The sequence below is a fragment of the Chionomys nivalis genome, chromosome 11 (assembly GCF_950005125.1).
Source record: "Chionomys nivalis chromosome 11, mChiNiv1.1, whole genome shotgun sequence".
NCBI lineage: Eukaryota > Metazoa > Chordata > Mammalia > Rodentia > Cricetidae > Chionomys > Chionomys nivalis.
In genome coordinates, this window is record NC_080096.1 from 25083738 (window position 1) to 25103186 (window position 19449).

The 19449-nt window shown below is 44.3% G+C and overlaps 2 protein-coding genes across 4 annotated transcripts in view; both read right to left on the reverse strand.

Moving 5' to 3' along the window:
* Window positions 1-5202: 5202 nt before the first annotated feature.
* Tmem35b (transmembrane protein 35B) lies at window positions 5203-9069 on the reverse strand. The gene is given in 4 exon segments (XM_057784207.1): window positions 5203-5776; window positions 6772-6884; window positions 6886-6940; window positions 9045-9069. Coding segments are annotated over 4 exon segments (369 nt in total). The 3' UTR covers window positions 5203-5600.
* Zmym6 (zinc finger MYM-type containing 6) overlaps window positions 7450-19449 on the reverse strand; it is a 49529-nt gene continuing 37529 nt past the window's right edge. For all 3 annotated transcript variants that reach the window (XM_057784284.1, XM_057784283.1, XM_057784285.1), the window contains 2 exons: window positions 14475-14619; window positions 7450-12108 (listed from right to left, as the gene is read on the reverse strand). In XM_057784284.1, coding sequence (XP_057640267.1) covers window positions 10280-12108; window positions 14475-14619 — 1974 coding nt within the window. In that variant the 3' untranslated portion in view covers window positions 7450-10279. The remainder of the gene's footprint in view (window positions 12109-14474; window positions 14620-19449) is intronic.

Sequence of the window (19449 nt, forward strand, 5' to 3'; positions counted from 1 at the left end):
AGCCCAAACTGGCCTTGAACTCTCAGCAATTCTCCTGCCTCTGCCGCCCTAGTGCTTTCACCACTGCACCTAGGCTTTCATCTCCTTGTTTGTGCCCAATATTCATGGGCACGCAACTACACTGACAGTCAGGGTCACGTAAGAATTGACATTTATGCAGGGAGTGGTGGTGCACACCTATATTTAACTCCAGCATTTGGAAGACAGAGGCAGGTGGATCTCTGTGAGTTCAAAATCAGCCTGCCCTACATGGGGAGTTCCAAGACAACCAGGGCTGTGTAGAAAGACCGTGTCTCCAAAAACTAAAATTAAAAATAACAAGACAAAACAAACAAAAACGAAGAATTGGAATCTAGGTCCTTCCACCCTGAATCCTACCAAGGTAATGGCAGTAGGGTGAGGCAGGTAGGCCAGGGTTTTCTCAGTTAGGAGGCTGAGGAGCTGGAGGTGGCTCAGGTCTCCCACCAGTAGCACCACGAAGCTGGAGACTGACCATGGACAGGCTGCGCATGTGCAGGACATCCACCATGGAGCAGAAGCAGTGCAGGCTGATGAGTCATGGAGGACCACTGCTGGTGAGAGCCAGTTCATCCCACGGGCAGCTGCCAACACCCACATCCCCTAAACTGAGGAACAGAGCTCACAGGAGACCTGTCACCAAAAGCCTTCCTCTCTCATATCCCCTCCCACTTCAGCCCCCTCTCCCTCTGTCCTTTTAAGGAAGGTACTCTGGAGGCAAGGCAGTCTGTGAGAGAGGGTACCTGCTGCTGGGGACATGGAGGAGAGGGTGGGTTTCAAAGTTCTTGGTGACAAGCTGTGGGGAATGAGAGTCCCAGAGAACATGGCGATTTCCAGGCTTGGTGGCTGATGGGGAGGATGGAGGCACCTCACAGATAGACTACAGGTCAGACATGTGGGGCACAGCTGTGTGACAGAAGACCACTCTGTGATACATAGCCTCTCAGCCCTTCCCAGATCAATGACAAAAGAGGAAAGGCAGAGATGGGAGAAGAACTGTGCTGGTGACTCCGGGCAGGTCTATTGCAACGGCCTTGGCCTGCTTTGGTGGGGGTCTTCTCCTTGGGATACTTTAGAATTAACTATAGTTCCTTTGGGAAGGCTGAAAAGGCCTCATAGTCTTCAGACCTCCAAGGAAGCCCTGTCAGACTCAGCACTTTGGATAAGAAGCAAGAAGGGCACAGGCCTGGGAATCACACACATTTGCCATGAGGCCCTGGAGTAATTTCTCAGCCTCACCTGTGCCTGTCCGTGTTGCTGTAAAATGGAGGTATAACTACCCCCATGGGGATATTTGATGAAGGAACAAGTAAAACTCGGAGTCTTGTGGCTGAACTGGGTAGAGACTTCATACCTTAGCCTCTGTCCCTTCGAGGCAATACACAGAAGAATGCACACGCCCACATGAGCAATCCAAATACAACACAAAAATATCTAGGTGAAGTCTCACCCTCTCTCAAAGGGGTGTGCACATAAGCCAATGTCTTCTTGCTGTTTCTGACACTTACCTATACTCTTAGCTCCCAAACTCAGTCTCTTCTGGTTATCATGCCACCACATCATCCCTTTCTCTTGCTCTTTTAGTTGCTACAGCTTGCTCTGGGATCCTGGCTTTAAGAGGTTGAAGCTGAGCCAAATACCATCTGTCACTCACATATCCTAGACTCTCCAAGCCTGACATGAAGAATGGGCCCAATAGCTGGCCAGGCAAGGACTCACATGTAGTAGCTGCATGCTGGATTTGTGGGGGCACTGCCAGGACCCCAGGACATGGGAGTATCTTCTGGAAACAAGGAGAGGTCAAAGAGCTGGAAGCTGTGCTGAGCTGTCTTAGACTTCTGCTATGGCTTCCTGAAGCTTGGCTCCTTGGGCTCCTCAAGGCACTGCTGGGGCTCAAGATGCTTCTGCTGTCAATCAAATGGCTTCTCTAAATCAGGTGGCTTATCCATTCTTCCAGCGCCCTGCCTCTCCCACAGGTGCTGGGCCAACCCCACAGCCATGCTTTGGAGTTCATAATTACTAATCTGCCTTGGTAAACAGGCACCCTCAATGCCAGCTGCAAGAGGTTTCACTTGATGTCTTGGCTGGGTATGGCATCCTGGAAGGGGCAGGCACTGTATGAGGCTGGGGTCCCAGGAGCTCCTGGCTCTACTTTCATGGGCTCTAAAATGTTCATGCATGCTGCCAATTCTGGAAAGCAAGGAATGGTCAATCACGCTGGGTAGGTCATCCCAGCTCTTGTGCCTGTAAATTTTCATCTTGGCAGCTGAAGCATTGAAAAAAACACAAGTTCTGCAATCAATCAGAACTTAGTTCTAGTCTCAATTCTGACACATAGGCACACAGTCTTTCCAGACCCATATTCTCGTTGGTAAAACAAATAGAGATTTAATAATAGCATTTGATGAACACTTACTATGCACCAGGCTGCATTTTCTGTATTCTGTAAATAAACAGGAAAACACACACACGCTATTAATCCCTCCCTTCTTGGTGATGAAAATGGGTGAATTTTAGTCCATTCTTGAAATTCCATTTTCCTTATCAATGACTGGTATATATATGGAAATATAACTTCATTCTGGCCAATTAGATACAAGGGGTGATCTAGGGTTTTCCAAGAGAGCTTTCCATTCTCTATTCACCCTTGGATATTATGTACAAATATGCCACCTGGAGCAACTGCAGCTATCTGGCGACTCGGAAGACAGTAGCCAGCATATTGAAAGCTGAAAGAATGTTGGTCTTTGATGTTTTCATTAAGCAGACCAAATAACCAACATGGAAACTAAATCATCTCTGGACCTCTTTGAGAGAGGGCAGGAAGGAAAGACTATGAAAGACTGTGTACACTACAGAGCATGCGGGGGTCAGAGGACAAGCTTCCAAAGCTGGCACTCTCCTTCCACTATGTAGGTCCTGAGTAACACTCAGGTCATCAGGCTTGGTGGCAATCACCCTTATCCAGAACCATCTCACCAGCCCCCATACATATGTTTTTTTATTGTGCTATATATTTTTCTAAGCTTCCCTCCTTTCCTCCCCCTCTACCCTCTGCTATGACCCACATGCTCATAACGTACTCAGATCTTGTCTTTTTCTCTTTCCTATGTAGATCCATGTATGTCTCTCTTAAGGTCGTCTTTGTTGTCTAGGCTGTCTGGGGTTGTGGACTATGGGTTGGTTTTTCTTTGCTTTATGTCTAGAAGTCATTTTGAGTGAGTACATATTATATTTATCTTTCTGGGTGGTCTGGGTTACCTCGCTCAATATGGCTTTTTCTAGATCCATCCATTTGCCTGCATATTTCAAAATGTCATTTTTTTTTTAACCACGGTGTAGCAATCCATTGTGTAAATGTACATTTTTTATCCATTCTTCAGTTGAGGGGTATCTAGGTTGTTTCCAGGTTCTGGTTATTACAAATAATACCAGCCCCTTCTTAATGTGGTGACACTGTCACATAATGTATGAAACTACTGACGTGTGATCCTAATTAGTCTTATCAATAAAAACCAGGAGTCAGATATTGGGGGGAAATTGGAAGATCAAAGAACCGGGAGCGGCCATCAGTTGTTTACTACCTGTCTCCGTCGTCAGTCCAAGAGGTCAAGATCTTGTCTCCACCTCCCAATGCTGGGATTAAAGACATGTGCCACCACTGCTCAGTTTCTATGATAAACTAGTGGCTGTCTCTGCCCTCTGATCTCCAGGCAAGCTTTGTCAGAACACAAACAAAATACCACACAACAAACTATCCAATGATCTAGTTCTCTATCCTTGCTGTAAGTGGAGTGTATCACTCTGAGTGCCTTTAGACACAAGAAGATCCAATAAGAATTATGAGCTCACCTGGAATTCATGCAGGTGAGGGCACAGCAGGAACTGCCCATTCAGCACTGAGTATGAAATGGACTAATACAACTCTCACCTGTGTGCTCCCTAAAGCTCAGCTTCCTATACCCAAAGCATCTTATAGGCAGGTAGCCAAAACATATGCACAGATAACTCCAGGTGGCCCTGCTACAGGTCTGTAATCCCAGCTACTGGAAAGGCTGAGGCAGGAGGATTTAAGTGCAAGTCTTGTTTAAGATAACAAAGTTCAAGGCCAGCCTAGCACCTCAGTGAGACCTAGCCTCGGAACTATTAGGGGTCAGGCTCAGGAGTACTGTGTTTGCCCATCACAAGTGATGCTAAGAGTTCAGACTTAGAACTGTAAAATATAAATTCTGTCCCTCATGGTCTTCCCTCAGGGGAGACACATCACTTCCCGAAAGGACTCCAGTGGACTCGGGCAAAGGTTTAGGGACATGACACTAAGTGACCTAACATTGTTCCCATGCATGTTTGCCCCCTTCCTCTCTTCCTCACTACCCCCCACCCCATTTAGACACTGCTGAGCCATTCAGCATCACCAGGAGCTAGCTGTCCCCTACCCTCCACTCAGGTGTTAAGGACACTGGACTAAGAGCTACACCCCACCATTCAGCAAGTGCCGGTCAGCTCTGCAAGTGTAAAATAGAGAAATGGCAAGAAATCTCTCGGGACTGAGATGAGCACAGGCAGAAATTAGACACTGACACTCTGTAGCACCAACTTGCAAATTTTCAAGGATGCTTTAGATGTGAATGCTTTTGGAGACAGCACCTTTACTTCTTGGGAAAGGAAATAAATATGTGGAAGTGAGCTTTACAATAAAAAAAGGGGGGGGGACCTAGACAGTCTTCATGGGCAGGAGGAAGTGGAATAAGTTGAACACATCCTTACAAAATATTTTTATTTTATGTACATGTTTTGCTTTCATGTGTGTGTGTATGCACGTGGCCATGCATATATGGATATATGTGCCATGTGCATGCTGGTGCTCCAGAAGGCCAGGTGTCAGATCCTCTGAAACTAGAGTTAGGATAGTTGTGAGCAGCCATGTGGGTGCTGGGAACTGAACCCTGGTCCTTTGCAAAAGGAACAGGTGCTCTTAGCACCTCAGCCACCTTTTCGCCCCCAGCTCCATGCACTGCCACTAACCTGACACAAATACAAAGCAATGTTAAAGAACAATGGATCTTTTCTTTTATTTCTCGTTTTTCCAGACAGAATTTCTCTGTATAGCCCTGGCTATCCAGGCACTCACTGTGTAGACCAGGCTGGCCTCGAACTCACAGAGATTTGCCTGCCTCTGCCTCCCAAGCACTGGGATTAAACACGTGCACCACCACTGCCTGGCAGAACACTGGATCTTAACAGCAGACAATAGGGTAGGCTATCCTGTCTCATTTTCATTAAAGAAAAATTAATCTGTTTACAATCATAGAAAAAGTCAACAGGTAAAGTTACACCAAATGAAATGGTTATTCATGGGGTATTAGAATTTGGAGGGGTTTCAGCTTCTTTTCTGCTTATTTCCCGTTTTTCACATGACACGAAGAATATTAATACACCACTCAAAACAGGGCAGCATAGTTATGAGGGGAGACTGGGACCTAAACAAGGTATCTCTTCTACACTGAATGACTATGGGCCTAACAAAGTGTAGACAGTGTGCCATGTCTGTTCCTGCTATGGTAAACACACGGCATGAAGACTCAATTACTAGGCTTCCCGACAGCACCAGGGATCTTCTTGCTTGGGCATTTGACCACCGTCTTAGTCCAAGCTAAGACCTGGCAGATATCCAGCAGTAGCAGGGGCCCCAGACAGACAATGGCTGGAATGTAGATCCTCAGCGACTCTTCCAGGACCACCAAAGTGAAGACAGCCCCTAGAAGAGAAAGGATGAACACCCAGGAGATCCAAGAGCTCAGGGGTTCCAGCCCAGGCCCTCCCATTAAAAATACCCCCCCACACCCCTTCCAGGAAGCAAGACAAAGAATCAGAAGCCTCGAAAGCTAATGCAAGCCCCTGAGCAGGGGAAAGTCAAGCAGGGATATGGAAACCAACTTTCCTCCAAGTCTTTATAATCCTAAATCTACTGGAGGATTCAAAAGGGGACTTGGGGGCTTGAGGTGGAAGTGTGGTAATAATCTGAAAATGCAGAAGGCTTTAGAAATCAAAAGATTTAGTGTCAACACTGGCCAGGGGATGCACAACAGCACAGTGTCCAGCCTTGGAAGCAGCAGCTGTCTGTATGTTGGCACTTCTACCAGCGGAGCTTCTCAGAGTGCGTTCTAGAGACATTCTCTGCCTCTTTGGTCAGGGGACTCTAGCTTTACTGCTGCCCACTCCCACATAAACAGATCAGAGGCTGTCAACCATGACTCCATTTTAGGGTCGAACGACACTTTCACAGGGGTCGCCTAAGACCACCGGAAAACAGTTATTGACATTACGATTCATAACAGTAGCAAAATTAAAGTTATGAAATAGCAATGAAAATAATTCTATGTGTGGGGTACCACAGCATGGGGAACTGTATTAAAGGGTCACAGCATTAGGAAGGTTGAGAACCCGCCCCCAGCGCCAGATACATATACAGCAGTGGCAGCTGCTGCTCTACTCCCTTCAGGAGTGAGCTCTCGGGGTTGCGCTACATGTTCACACTGGGACACCGTGCAGTCACAGAACTGATGGGGAAAGCGTGTTACTGTATTACAAGGATATGATCTGTGACATTTCAAAAACACCTAGTCCCTGTATTATAGAAGCTATGGCCGAGCAGAAGTGTTCCTGGTCCCATAGGGAAAAAAAAAGGGCAGCAGTAAGGAAGAAGAGCTAAATCTTTCTATCATCCCCAGGAGACCCCAGCTGCCCTCTTACCCATCATGAGCAGGATCTCTTGTAGCATGGGTGGGACCACAACCAGCAGCTCCAGTCAGCCCACAGCTGTTTGGTAGTTTCTAGGATCTGGCTGGTAGCCGAGAACTGCAATGAAACACCTCAGCAAACTGCTCGAACGAGTGGCAAGGAATGCCTGTCAGCTGGGTTCCTCAAAGATGCAGTGCCTGGAGGTGTAGCCTCCGCCTGTCATCAGCTCCCCTAACAAAGCCCCTATAAGTAGAGGCCAGATCCAGGTTGAGTCAGGTGAAGAGGGGGCCCCCCTATGGGACTGACCTTTGAATCAGGAGCAGACAGTCCACAAGTGAAAAGAGCCACAAGTTTAGAGATGGCTTTCTCTCCTCACCAGACCTCTCCACAGATGACAACCCAGCCTCAGATCCCAGGAAAGGGAACAGGGCTTGGGCCTTCCCATGTAGGGCCAGAACCTGGGAAAGACTAAGTCTTTGTGCCAGGCCTGGTTTCTCTTTACACTAAACATTTAGAGGTGGGATGGAAAGAAGCTAATTTCCATTTCCAAACTCCTATGCAGGTTCTGGTCCCACTGAGGCAGATACAGGAGGGGTTTAATGTAATCCATCTTACCCAGACCTTTCCTGGACTGCTTCCTATGGTCCGACAGCAGCTAGGCCTCTTCTACTCTGCTCTCCAGGGCATATAATCTTCTGACATGACACAAGGTCATCTACATAGTTGCTCCAGAACCCCATAAATGAAACTTTTACTAAACCACGTGTTTTAAATTTACAATTTTGTGTTGGGTTACATCTGAAAGCTACCCTGGAGTATGTGGTCCAAGTGCCTCAGGTAAGACACTTGCAGAGAGTTTAAACTGTCTGGTTCTTACCATATCTGCCCCTCAAAACCCACCACCTTAGGTTGGGGGAGGGAAGAGTGTGCAAGCTTGGGAGTAGGTAACACAGGTCTTCCACAGAGCCTGGCAGTATCGGTGGACTTTCTCAGGACAAGGAACTAGCCAAGTGATTTCCAGGATTCCATCCCAGATTTCCTAGGACCCTGTGGGGTCTAGGTTAGGTCTGCTTTGGGCCTTGTTTGACTAGGTATGTTAACTTTCGGCAAATTACATTTTACCATCAGGACTAGTTTCTAAGCTTATAAAAGGAGATTTCTACAGTGGTACAAGCCATAAATCCCAGCACTTGGGAGGCAGAGGCAGGTGGACCTCCGCAAGTTTGAGGCCAGCATGGTTTATAGTGAGTTCCCAGTAAGGAGACCATCTCGAAAACAAAGAAAAAATAAAATTCTGCCTCACTAGCCTCCCTCAAATTAGAACACTGGGTGATGTGGGATGGGGAAGCATGCTCAGTCACCCTCCCACTTCATCCTCCTGGACCCCTTGGTTCCACCATTTCTGCAGCTCTAAATTGGCCTGGGGACAGCATGCTGGGCCAGAAGTTTAAGTCCTACCCCCTCCCACCTGGAGAAGAGAACAACTCGGTAAGCCCAAACTAGCGGTCTGGTTCTGGCCTGCCTGACCTGGCCTTGGGGCCACCCCCAGCCAGAGGAATCTGACACCACCCAGCCTTGTGTGCCTCTGGCCTCTGGGCTTGCTTCCTTCCATAAGGAGTTGCACACTGGCCTTGAGAAAGATATTTGCACACCACTGAACCAAACGATTAATGCTCAATAAAACAGTAACCAGTAACTACAAGTTTTTCTCGTTCACCTCTGCCTAAAATATCTGCCTCTCCCATCGCTCAACTGAAATAAAACGTGAGAGATGTTTGAAGATTTCAGGAATTTATCCAGATCAGCAAACAAAGGGTCAAATTTGGCCGGTTGTCGAGTATTTGGTTCTAACACACACCAAAAAGGAAAAGATAAATACTATTAATAATAATCTTAAAATGACTAAACATTTCACATTTGGAAATTACATAAAAATAACATCTCAGTGTGCACGGATAAAGGAATGTTGGGCAACAGTACGTTTGTACACTGTGGATGAGCCACACAATACCTACTATCTGACCTTTTATGAACGTCGGCTACAGCCAAGCGTGATGGCGCACACCTGTAATTCCAATAGGATTACGGAACGAGGATGAGGCTTGAGGACTGCCCGGAGTTCACTGCCAGCACGGACTTAGCACACAGCACGAATAGGCCAGTAACGACTACACTGCAAAGCCTCATCTCCCCCAACTCCCCACAAAAAATTCCAAGTCCTGGTCTAGAGGTCCAAGAGGAGCCCCCAAAGCTGCTGCTGCTTCTACTTCCTGCTGGGCACCTACCTGCTTGGATCTGCTTTCCATCCATCTGTAACTTTCTGAGGGCTGCTGGCTTGGCTGCCTAAAACTTCTCACATTTTTTTTTTTTTTTTTCGAGACAGGGTTTCTCTGTGGCTTTGGAGCCTGTCCTGGAACTAGCTCTTGTAGACCAGGCTGGTCTCGAACTCACAGAGATTCGCCTGCCTCTGCCTCCCGAGTGCTGGGATTAAAGGCGTGCGCCACCACCGCCCGGCTCTCACATTTTTTAAAAGCAAACTGAACAGTCAAACTGTGCCATGATACTATGACGTGGGCCTTCGGTTCCTGTGCACTGGGTCATAAAGGGGAGTGAGCACTGGTGGCTGACCTAACTTAAGTCTGTTTTATCCCCCCGAGCTCTGTTTGGCCACTTTCTTCCCGGGTCACTTTCTCCTGTAATTACCTTGAACTCTAGGAAACCCAGAACTGACCCATAAACATAATATATAGTAAAGGACCAAAACTAGCTCCAAGCAACAGGGAGCTTGGCAAGGCTTAAATGAGGGCAATTGCCATTATGGTGAGGCTGTACCCTAGAGAAGCCAGACTGCTCCTCTGAAGTGATGACACCGGGAACTTCTCCAATCAGATTACTAGCCACACCAAGAAGACCAATGTCAGGCACACCCCAACCCTCGACTGTTTCCCTTTTCTGTGAGAGCTCAAGGTCCCTGTCAGCCCCTTCAAGACTAAGGTGGGAGTCCAGCACTGTGTCCAACACCTTTAATCCCATCACTGGGTGAGGGAGGCATGAGGAGATGGGGGAGAGGCAGTGGGATCTACATAATGAATTCCCGGACAGCCTGTCTCAAAACAAAAAACAAAACAAAGGGCTGAGGTGGGATCACTGAGTCAACCCGTTCTCCTCAACCTGGCTCCGCTAACCCAGTCCTTCTCTGGCCTTCACCAATGCTTACCTCTAACTGATGCATTAGGACAAGCAGGTTGGCCTGGTCTCTTGGAGAACTCCCTAAGCAAGACGTTTCTTCTGAAACCCCAAGAGCAATCACCAATATAAAGGCTAAATTTTCTCCCTTGTGTTATTAAAATTATACATAATTATGTGTAAGTTCCATAACTCTTAAATCCCTCTACAACAAAGGAAAAATTATTAAAACATTTAATCACTGAAAATACAAATACATTAGCAAATGTATTTTAGGATACTTATACAAAATTTAACACAAAATTAAAGACTCTGACGATAAGCAATATGGATACTACTCTTTTTCCTTTACCAATTTTTCAATCCTTGGAACTAATGACGTGACTGCAAGTCTTAGGGCAGAACCCAAACCCAAGAGGTTCCTTTGTTTGGATGCAGTCAAGGCTGAAAAGGTGGCATCGCATAGACAGACGGCGGAAAAGGGCAGCAAGAGTCTCACTGCCTTTTCATGGAGTTCTGGGTAGCCTGTCTTTACGCTTACCCAAAACTGAGTTACAGACATTGATTTATAAGCTGACTGTAGACTCGTATCCAAAGATAATGCCGCTAATTTTTCTTCTTCAGAGTCAGTGAGGTTGTTATTCTGGTGACTGGCAAAGGGATCAACGAGCCACAGATTTCCCAAACGTAAGTCCTCTTGTGGGGGGTAGCAGTCATGGAAAACCTGAGCCAGTCCTTCTAAGTGCTCAACAATAATGCCAGTGATGCTTCTCACACTCACATCTGAGGAGTCTAAGAACTCAGAAAACAAAGGGAACATGTCATAATCATTCTCTCGTGTGCGCTCCACCCATATTTTTAGCTTTTTCTTAAATATGTCGACTTTGTTATACAAATTGAAAAGAGTAGCCACAGTCCCTTGGAGAGCAGAATTTAACTTATTTATAAGTGAAAACATATCTGCTAAATAGGCTAGCTTTGCAACCCATTCCTTGTCTTGAAAATATCTGGCCAAATCTGAATGCCTTTGATTTAAAAGTATTTCAATTTCATGTCTCAGTTCAAATAATCTTGTTAAAATTCTCCCTTTCGACAGCCAACGAACTTCAGCATTAAGTGGTAAGTTCACATGCTCCGATCCCATCTCTTCACACAGAGTTGTCAACATTTGTGAATCTGAGGCACTGTTCTTTACAAAGCTTAAAATTTGTGCTGACTGCAAAAGGATTTCATGTAAGCATGGAGATAGCTTTTCTGCTGCTAAGTGTTCGCGGTGAATGAAACAGTGTGTGAATGTCACTGCATTCTTGGTAACTTCTTGAATTTTTGACTTTAAACGAGAACATCTATCAGTCATGCTTGTGGCCCCATCAGTACAGAAACCAACACAATGGCTCCAACTCAGAGATCTACTATCAATATATTTATCTATTAGCTCAAACACTTCGAGATCTGTGCTCGGAGAAGACAGTTCAGTACAAAATAACAATTCTTCTTTCACATCCCCACATGCATAATCGATGAAGCGAACATAGCAGAGGAGAAGGGTGGCGTCTGACGTCTCCGATGACTCATCTATCTGAAGGGCAAACCACTGGGATTCTCTGACCTTCTGAACCAGCTGGTCTTCAATGTCTGCAGACAGCTTGTTGATCCTGCATCCAATTGTGTTATTGGAAAGAGGGATGGTTTTCATTTTGTCTCCAGCACTTGAACCCAAAACTTCTGAACACATTTCTACCAAATACGGTTTAATTAATTCTTCAGCGATGGAGAATGGCTTCTTCCTGGCAGCAATTTGGAAAGCAATTAAATAAGAAGCTTTCACAAGCGACTCTTCAACTAGTAAACACTGTTTTAAAGGACTGTTTTGACATTCGATTTCAAGAGATTTTTCCTCAAAAAAGTCTCCTGGCTTGTTCTCTAACTCAGAATGTTTTGCCTTCAAATGGTTAGAGAGACTGACTGACATTACGCTTTCTTGAGGTAAGATCTCTCCACAAATGACACACTGTGCTCTTGGTGGACTTTCCTTTGATTCAGAACAGATAATAAAACCAGATTTTATATATTCTGCATCACAAGTCTGGATAAAGTCCACTCTTTTCTTCTTTGCAAGTGGAGAATCAGGTTCTTCGTTTTCCCCATTTGGCAGAGATAAATCTGAAGGAAATATTTAAATATGAACACCTGTGTTATGAAAACCTGAACAAAATTCCATTAGCAAGATGGATTAACATTAACTTTAGGGGTTAGAGAACAGTTCAGTGGTAGCACTTTATCTGAGATGTCACCCTGGATACAATCCTTAGCACCAATATAAACCAACATACTACATATAAAATCTAAAGGCCAACCTTAGGAGTTTGATGTACTGTGTATACTACCATCTATGCCCTTTTTGGGAGCGTAGGGGTTAGAGACAGGGCTTCTCTGTGTAGACTTGGCTGTCCTAGCACTTGCTCTGTAGACCAGGCTGGCCTCAAACTCAGAGAGAACCACCTGCCTCTGCCTCCTGAGTACTGGGATTAAAGGTGTGTACCACCACCACCAGGCTCTTTTAAGAATCTTAATGCAGGGGTCAGTGAGATGGCTCAGCAAGCAAAGGTACTTGCTACCAAGCTTGACAAGGTGGATGGATGTAACAGCTTCCACAAGCTGTCCCACATATACACTGTGGCATGTTCCCAAGCATGTACAGACAAGTACAAAATAAAACAAACAAAATAAAATACAACAGAATCCCTAAGTAGGGCTAGTAATGGTAGCACACTCCTGTAATCCAGCACTTAAGGAGCCGAATGCAGGAGGGTCAGGAGCTTAAAGTCATCCTCAGCTGTATGTCCAGTCTGAGATTAGTCTGTGACAGTACATGAGATACCTATCTCAAAAACAAACAAACAAAAACAGTGAGAGAGGGGACAGGTAGACAAAGAAGAATTTCAGTGTGTACATTTTTATCAATGTAAAATGTTTTCAATCCAATGTCAAATGACAAAGCAATTTACAACAGTACATAGAAAGTAGTCCATATTTAATCCAGAAATTAAAAAAAAAATAAGCATACACATACCAGATGTCCACAGATCACGGATCTTTTACTACTTTTTAAATGTGAAGGTGTACAGAAGTTGATGCACACAAGTGACAGTATCACTTTAAACAGAATATAAGATGATCAAATTTGCTCAAGCATTCTCTTTGACTCCTACCAAAGGAAAGGCACCCTATGTAAAATACCAATGATTACTTTTAGCGAGTAAGCTTTATCTATTTATTTAGAGACAGGCTCTTGGTGTGTGACCCACACTGGCCTTGAACTCAAAATTTCCTACCTCAGTTTTCCAAATACCTGGGAGTACAGTAACCTCACCACAACACCAGCTTCACACTGGGCATTTTACATATAGGTTAGGGAAGGGACCTGGCCAGCTTGAGCATGGTGAACATGGCTCTGGCAGGCTTTGTTCTCCTCCCTCATTCCCTCTGCCTTGCTAAAAATCTTTAGGTTACATTCCTAAAACTAGTCACCAAGGTCCACTCCCTTAGTTTGCCACTTCCTCCTCCTTAAGGCTGACTACCAAGGTCCAGCTGTCAAAGTACTGAAGTCCAGCAATCAGAAGCCTCCTTTGGCTCATCTAATTAACATGTCCAATTAAAATTAAACACCTCATCCTAACACAGGGATTCCCATTTTACCTTTACAAACGCCATTTGCCTATGGGCCACATCTGTCTCTCCCTATCCAGAGGCAGTCCTTTGTCCCTCGGGACAAACACCCCGTCCCCTTCTCTCTCGTTCTCTATCTCCTTTACCACCACATCCTATCCCATTCTAACACAGGCCTCCCCTTTTTCTCCTCTTAAAAATTACACCTGCAAGGTCATTTGCTGTTGTTTTTCTGCCTGCTTAATAAAGGATCTCTGTGAAAATAGGTGTCTAGGTGTGGTTTGGGCCTAACCCAGGGTCTGTGGAGGAGCCCCAATGTTCAGAAGCCCCTTTGGTTAGTCTGTGAGATAGGGTTATTGTTAAAAATGGAAGAAACTGGGCTATAGCTCTGTGATCAACGCAAAGCTCTGAATTTGACACACACACAACTTTGGGCAGAGCTAGCTAGCTACTAAAGTAATTGAAAACAGGAATATGGGAGTAAGGCACTACCACTGACTGGGGCAATGCTTCACAGCTTCTACCACCAACACAACAGAGCATTATCTGTTCTCTCAACAACTGACAATTGAATAATTAAATGCAGCGCTTAAAAAAGAGGAGAGCGAGAAAGAAAAAGAACTAAGGCTCAATCACAAATTCTTTTAAGCAAATATGTATGTCAGTAATTATAACGGCTTATCTATACATTTGAAAGAGCAATGTACATGTGTAAAATGCTTAACTCTACACATAGTATTTTATGTGCATATGGATTTGTAGCATGCTAACATTTCACACTCAAGAATTACTGTCTTTACCTTTTTATTAAAAAAAAAAAATCAGAAAACAAACCTTATACAAGGTGCCAGGACACTTACCTGTCTGGCATGCAACATGGTGGGTGTGTGGTCTGCAAGAGGTAGCTTTGGTCTGTGTGCCTGGCCTGCACAATATGCCTTTGTTCTTCTGAAGCCTGGGAGGCTGCAAACACTGTAGTCTCTCATCAGCTGCCAGTGTACTTCCCTAGTTAGAAACAAATCCACAGGCCAGTGTTTTTAGTAACTTTCCAACAACCATACTGCTATCAGATGAAAAGCAGTGTGTTATCCTGTAGAAGAGCAGTTACAAACAGAAAGCACTTTGAGGTAGAAAAATAACAAAAACCACTGTGATGGTTTGAAAGAAAATGGCCCCCAGAGGAAGTGGCATTATTAGGAGGTGTGGCTTTGAGGCCTCATATGAGCTCAAGCCATGCCCAGTGGGACAGACCACTTCCTGTTGCCTGCGGGTCAAGATGTGGGAATCTCAGATCCATCTCCAGAGGCACAGCTGCCCGCACCACCATGTCACAGCATGAAGGTAATGAACTAAAGCTCTGAAACCATCAAGATGCGAACTCTCAGCTGTTCCTGCTGCCACGCTTTTGCCCCATCATCATTAACTCTAGCCCTCTGAAACTGTACCCCAAATTAAATGCTTCCCTTTACATGCTGCCTTGGCCGTAGTGTTTGTCACAGCAACTGAAAAATAACTAAGACAACTACTAACTCCTAATCAACATAGGCTCCATTCATTGTTTCTCTAGAAAAAAAAAAAATTCTGGAAGACGGATATGTCTAGAATGGGTAAGGCCCTCCAGTTCAATCCCTAGTACACACGCACACACACACACACACAAATTTCTCTGCCTAAAATACAACTGAAACAGCCAAATAAAGAAAAAACATTTGCTGCTAAGGGTAATTTTTTTTTTGTTTGTTTTTTTTTTTGTTTTGGTTTTTCGAGACAGGGTTTCTCTGTGGCTTTGGAGCCTGTCCTGGAACTAGCTCTTGTAGACCAGGCTGGTCTCAAACTCACAGAGATTCACCTGCCTCTGCCTCCCAAGTGCTGGGATTAAAGGCGTGCGCCACCACCGCCCGGCTAGGGTAATTATTTTTTAAAAATGAACAGGCTCCACAAAATAATATATAATCTCTATTGATTACAGATCTCAACTAGGCTGGGTGTTGGTGAAACACAGCTTTAATCCCAGCACTCAGTAAGTGGATCTCTTGAGTTTGAGGCCAGGTTGGTTCCAGGACAGCCAAGACTACACAGAAAAACCCTGTCTCCAAACAAAAACAACAACAACAAAAAGCCCAGAAAATTTCAAATGACCAGAAAGGAAGTATTCTTTCATTCATTCCTTCTTTCCTTCCTTTCTTTCTTTGGCTTTTTTAGACAGGGTTTCTCTGTAGCTTTGGAGTCTATCCTGGAACTTGCTCTTGTAGACCAGTCTGGCAGAGATCTGCCTGCCTCTGCCTCCAGAGTTCTGGGATTAAAGGCATGTGCCACCAACACCTAGCTTTGAAAGAAAGTATTCTTAAGAGCAATGTAAAAACAAAGCAAAAAAAAAAAAAAAAAGCAATACATTTGACTACCTGGAACTTACAAGAAAAAATAAAATTTTTGTAAACAAAGATCATATCTCCATAAAATAAAGTGAAAAGAAAACAGAGTAGGACATTTTATTTAAAACACATTTATTTCATTCGGAAAACATTTACTGAATGTAAGTAAGCCATAAATCAAGCACTGTCTAAGCCCTAGGGGTACAACAGAAAAAAACAAACAAACAAGAGTCCTGATCAGAGAGGGAGACACAAAAACCAAACAAGTAGCTAGGGGATGGTGGCACATGCCTTTAATCCCAGCACTCGGGAGGCAGAGGCAGGTGGATCTCTGAGTTAGAGTATACAGAGTGAGTTCCAGGACAGTCAGGGCTACACAGAGAAAACTTGTCTTGGAAAACAAAAACAAATAAAACAAAAACCAAGCAAAATAATCATATAACAAACAAACATATAAAAGTCTAAGTAGTGGAAAGAGTTGCTGAGGAAAAAACAGGGTTAGGGAGCAGGGAGTCACATTCGATTTTCTGAATTACTCAAAAGAGCAAGCCAGGTTGCATGAACTGGCTCAGCTGTTAAGGCTCTTCCATCCAGCCTGACCACCTGAGTTCAATCCCCAGTTTGATGCCTGGGATCTCTATGGTACAAGAACAGACACCCTATCCCATCCCCTGCCCCCAGAGTTGTCCTCTGACTCCCACATATGTGCAGGAAGTGAAAAATTAAAGAGAAATAAGTGTGTACACGCTGACTATCCTCAACCCAGACTCAACTCTGAAAATAAACACTGCTCCCAGCTTCTGACAGATCAGTGCCATTTGACCACAAATGGCAGCACATGGCAAGTTTCAGCACCCTACTCTTACTTAGCAAGCTACCTCGGAAGTATATTTACATGACTTTGTATGAAGCTTGCCCAGCCCCTCGGATAGTATTCTATTACTAAATGAGCCAGAAGAAACTACAAGAGTTCTTGTCTATAAATATAAGCCTTGTGCCACTACAATCAATGCCATGACTCCTGTCCTTACACATAAATCCACTCTACATGTGCTAGTGCATGTGTAGAATAAAGTCTGTGTGCTACTGTCGATTCAAAGCATGTGATTTAAATTATGGTGACATTGGCACACCGCTCTTGAAAAAAGTTGTATCTAATTGTGTGACCACAAGCAATACATGTGAGACTATTTCCCAGTGGATACTCAGCCTAGAGTAGGTTATTCTTCGTGTGTAACATGACCTATATTCCCTTGTCTATGAAGAGTCCATCATAACTTCTACCATTTTCTTAAAAAATTCATTCATGAGTCATAGTGCACATGTCTTTTATTCTAGCACAAAAGAAGTTGAGGCAGGCAGATCTCTAGGATTCAAGGCCAACCTGGTCTACAAAGTGCCTTCCAAGGCTACACAGTGAGATCCTGTCTCAAATACCAACACCATCACCCCACAAATTTTTTCTAGACAAAGTGAAGCACAGCCATAATCCCAGCACCCAGGAGGCTGAGACAGAAGGATAATCCTAAATTCAAGTGCAGCCTGAATTACATAGTGACGGCTACCCTATCTCAAAAAACTCTACGTATATTTTCAAATTAATGTGCCATGTGCCATGGAACTCAAAGACTTCAATAGTGAACAACTGGAAATAATTTCCCATTAGAATTCTTCCCCAATAGTTTTTCTCATAGGGAATCACCTACTTAAGGGTGGCCTTTCCAGGCTATTCTCTATGTATGGACAGGCAGATAGACGTGTATTTAAGGCACAAATGAAGGTGTGCTATTCTAAGGTTTATGCCACCTTCTTTCCAGAAGCCTATACATACAGGCCTTATTCTTTTTAACAAAGGCATCATAATCCATTACATGAATACAACATACTTACTTTAACTGTAACCAAAGCCTCTGTATGTGTGTGCAGGACACTCTACTACTAGCTAGGCTATGTAAACAGATGTGAAATGGGAAGGGCACATTTCAGACTCTGCTTGTGTTAAATTATGTTTTGGCAACTCATATAACTCCAGAGTGATCTATGGCCCTAAATACTGATGGAAAAACTGGGTTTCAAGCCTCTACTATTAGAAAAAATGCAAACCAATTATAAACCACATCTGGCTCTGCATTTTAAAACTTTAGTTTCTACTAAAATCCTCTGAAGTAATTTTACCCATTTATATGCCTAGCAGCGAATGCCTTCATAGATCTTCATTTTTATCTTGGTCAATCTGATTAAACAGTGGTTCTAAGTTCCTTTCTATTAATTTTTTCCAAATAGCATTCAGTGTTGTATATTTATTATTATTAGTAGTAGTAGTATTTTCTTGAATGTATGTCTTACACTATGTGCATGCATGGTGCCTACAGAGACCAGAAGAGGGACTGGGATGCCCTGTTGCGAATTAGGTTGGTACGATAAATAACCAGGCCAGCTCAAGAATAACAATTATATTTTAATGATTATAAGGGGAAACTCACGCTACAAAAGTGGGAGGTCCGACTTCCTATCTGCAGAGAGAGAGAGAGAGAGCGCGTGTGAGAGAGAGCGCACCTGGGTCCTCCCAGTTTTTCTTCCTGGGCTCCAGGTAGCCAAGCCTTAACTAGATGTGATTGGTTGACAGAGTTTCCCCATCAATGTCCTGGGACTGGAGAAACACAAATGCTCTTAATGCTGAGCCATCTCTCCTGCCTTGGTTTTTTTTCTTCTTCTGATACAGGGTCTCACTAGATAGCCCAGGCCAACATAAAACCATTGTGATCCTCCTGCCTCTGCCACCTAGCTTAGTTTCATTCCCAGTAACAATAAAGTTGAATATTATTAAGAACTACTTCTATGTCCAGGTCTGTTAAACTGATGGACACTCTTGCCTGTTACTATTGATTATTGGGTCTTTTTTATTTATTCTCTTTATACATTTTTAAAAACTCGTTTTGGGGGTTGGGGATATTATAGGTTGGTAATAAAGCAATTGTCTAGCATGCCAAGGCTTCAGGTTCAAGTGTGTGTGCGCATATGTGGATAGCACAAATTCTAACTGTTCTTAATAAAAGCCCAGAGTCAGATATTAGGGGCTGAAAGCTGAGATCAGAGAAGCAGTGCAGCCGACCACTAGAGAGACCTTTTACCACTCCTGAAATCTCAGACCAAAGGGGCAATCCTGTCCTCAGACTGCATCCTTGGACTGAACCCTCAGACTGTATTGAGTTACTATCTCCTCCAGCCTTATATTCTTCTCTCTACTCAACCATATCACTCCTGTCTCCACCTCCCTACTGCTGGGATTAAAGGCATGTGATCCCAGCACACCTTAGTGTGGGCACAGTTTCTCCTTTAGACACCTCTTTTAGACAGATTCAATCTTGTGTAGCCCAGGGTGGCCTTGAGTTAGCAGAGATAGATCCTTTGGCCTCTGTCTCCCTGAGATGAAAGGTGTGTGCCACCACTCCCTAGCCTCTCG